Below are 2,701 nucleotides of genomic sequence, written 5' to 3'. Positions count from 1 at the left end.
AAAGACTGCAGACATGGTATAGGATATGGTTAGAGACTGCGGACATGGTATAGGAGATTATTAGAGACTGCGGACATGATACAAGAGATGGTCAGAGACTGTGGACTTGCAGCAAGAGATGGTCAGAGACTGCGGACATGGTATAGGAGATGGTCAGAGACTGCAGACATGATACAAGAGATGATCAGAGACCATGGACATATTGAGACTGGTAGAAGTTACTGCCTTAACAAGACGATAGGGAAATACAGATTTTGTGCCTGCAGGGTCTCCGAGGGCCGCAAAAAAGTTTTTATAGGGCTGCATGTGGCCTCTGGGTCCCAGGTTGGGCACCAGAGTAGTACAGTGATTCCTATTAAATAGGGGCCTAATAGGGGCTCAATTAGGGCCCTTGCCACATGTGTTTGTCCTGGTGCCTGCTACTGTTTTCTGCTGAAGATATTCACCATCTCTATTTGTCCTGCAGACCACGGTCATTGAGACTGAAAGTGTTGACAATTCCAAAAATTTTTCAGCTGGCACCAGATCATGAGACCAGGCCAAATCTTCCTTTGAGGATTTCCCCTCACTTTGTAGAGGTTTTCTCTGGCTTCCTGTTGCATCTCCGGGACAGGAAGTGAAGGGAAGTCTCCTAAACTGGACATAGATAGCGAAATACTCTATCCTAAACTAAAAAAAAAAAATCAATAATATGACTATGCATTATTATTTAAGCCCAACTCCAGGAATAAGAAAAATAATCTACCATTTCATTGGCCTCCCCCTGCACTGCAAGAGATATATGCTCATTATGTCTTGGGGGTGGAGGAACAGGCATTTTTGCTTGTCCTCTCTCCAGCTCCAAATCTCTGATCTGTAGAGGGTCCCTCGACATCATCACATACAATGCAGGGCTATTAACCCTGCATTGTACGTGGTGAGGGCCTGAGGGCGACCACTACAGGGACCACCTTAGAGAAGTGGCTGCGGGGACCGATCGCACCTCCTTGAGTGCAGAACAAGGTGAGTATTTGCTCCTTATTCAGTCACCCCTAGACATAACGGGCATTTAATTCTTGTTCTATTTCTTAGAGTTGGGGTATAATTACTCTTATATCCATCTTACATCAGTATTTTAGTCTTACTCTCATCAAGACAAGAGTGCTCTTTAGATGAGGATTTGCTCCTTTTGTATGTGACCATTCTTGATACCTCTTCATTAAATGCATTTTCCATGAGCCCACCTATAGACTGTCGTACTTTACTCTTCATGTCTTTCCCCATGAAGGCGTACAGTATCGGGTTGATACAACTATTAAAGTGAGCCAAGGCCTGGGCTGGAGCATTCAAGGAAACCACAAGTTGATCTTGAGTGTACAGCATAAGAATTCCCATTATGTGGTATGGAGCCCAGGTGATGAAGAATGCCACTATTATGGTAAAGGCCAATATGGTGGTTTTTCTTCCTGCTTTTAAAAGTCGTATATTTTGTGCTTTAAAAGCCAGACGAATGTAACAGGTAAAAATTAAAACAAAAGGAATCAAAAATCCAAAAACCATTCGAGTAAGAGTGATGGGAACCATGAAACCTTTCATATATATACATACAGTTCTATTATTCTCAATGTCCGTTGTCCGGTAGATGCCAGCAGGTAGCCCCAATATGACGGACACAATCCAAATAACCAAGCAGACGATCCACGCTGTTCTTAAGCGGCGATGATTTTGGGCCCACACAGGCCAGACCACCAGAATGCATTGGTCAATGCTGATGGCCACCAGGGTGAAGACGCTGGAGAACATATTGAGGATGAGGATGAAGGGTAAAATTTTGCACAAAGCTTCTCCATATAGCCAATTGGAATATAAATTATTTACTAGGATGAGTGGGACAAATGAACAACAGATGATGTCGGCCACAGCAAGGTTCCAAAACCAAACGGTGCTGACCCTGCGTTTCATCTTCACTCCGGTGACCCAAAGCACCAGAGCATTGCCGGGGACCCCCACAAGGAAAATGACAAATAGAACCAGGATGATGAAAACGTTCACATAGCTCAAAGACTTGGTTGTCTCCATCACATTGCTGATATTTGATATCTTTATTTCCTATAAAGACACAGAGAGTTACTGGATGAATGTGATCATTATTTCATCTTCTTGAAGGAAGCAATGTATCCCTTACTGTATAATATAAGACAAAGATCTTTTTTGCTCCATGCTCTCTACTGCTCTCTTTTTTGTTTTTATTCTCTCTTATTCTTTGTTGTTGTCCCTCTATCTTCTTTTTTCCTCTGTAACACCATTTCTTTCTTGGCTTTTTTTTCTCTCTCCCTCCCACTACCAACAACACCACCAACAATAACAACAACACCATTACCACCAACACACCCAACAACACCAACAACAACATTACCACCAACCCACCCAACAACACCACCAACAATAACATCACCAACACCACCATGACCAACAAAAACACCACCACTAACACCACCAATAACAACACTACCATCACTACCAACACAGCCAACACCACCAACACTACCATCACCATCAGCAACAATACCAACAACACCACCAACAACATCACCACCAACACACCCAACAACACCACCAACAATAACATCACCAACACCACCATGACCAACAACACCACCACCACTTACACCACCAATAACAACACTACCATGGCTACCAACACAGCCCACACCACCAACAC

The 2,701-nt window shown here is 43.4% G+C and overlaps 1 protein-coding gene across 1 annotated transcript; it reads right to left on the bottom strand.

The window, feature by feature from the left end:
- Positions 1 to 942: 942 nt before the first annotated feature.
- On the bottom strand, positions 943 to 2,446 carry LOC141105500 (C3a anaphylatoxin chemotactic receptor-like). Its single transcript, XM_073595357.1, has 2 exons — positions 2,435 to 2,446; positions 943 to 2,088 (listed from the first exon to the last, which is right to left on the bottom strand). The coding sequence occupies exons 1-2, from the start codon at positions 2,444 to 2,446 to the stop codon at positions 1,102 to 1,104; spliced, it is 999 nt and encodes a 332-aa protein (XP_073451458.1). The 3' UTR covers positions 943 to 1,101.
- Between the last annotated feature and the right edge of the window lie 255 nt (positions 2,447 to 2,701).

Source organism: Aquarana catesbeiana, linkage group LG08 (genome assembly GCF_042186555.1).
Source record: "Aquarana catesbeiana isolate 2022-GZ linkage group LG08, ASM4218655v1, whole genome shotgun sequence".
Taxonomy (NCBI): Eukaryota; Metazoa; Chordata; class Amphibia; order Anura; family Ranidae; genus Aquarana; species Aquarana catesbeiana.
The sequence above is the reverse complement of the archived record's forward strand: the minus strand, read 5'-3'. Positions and strand labels throughout refer to the sequence as shown.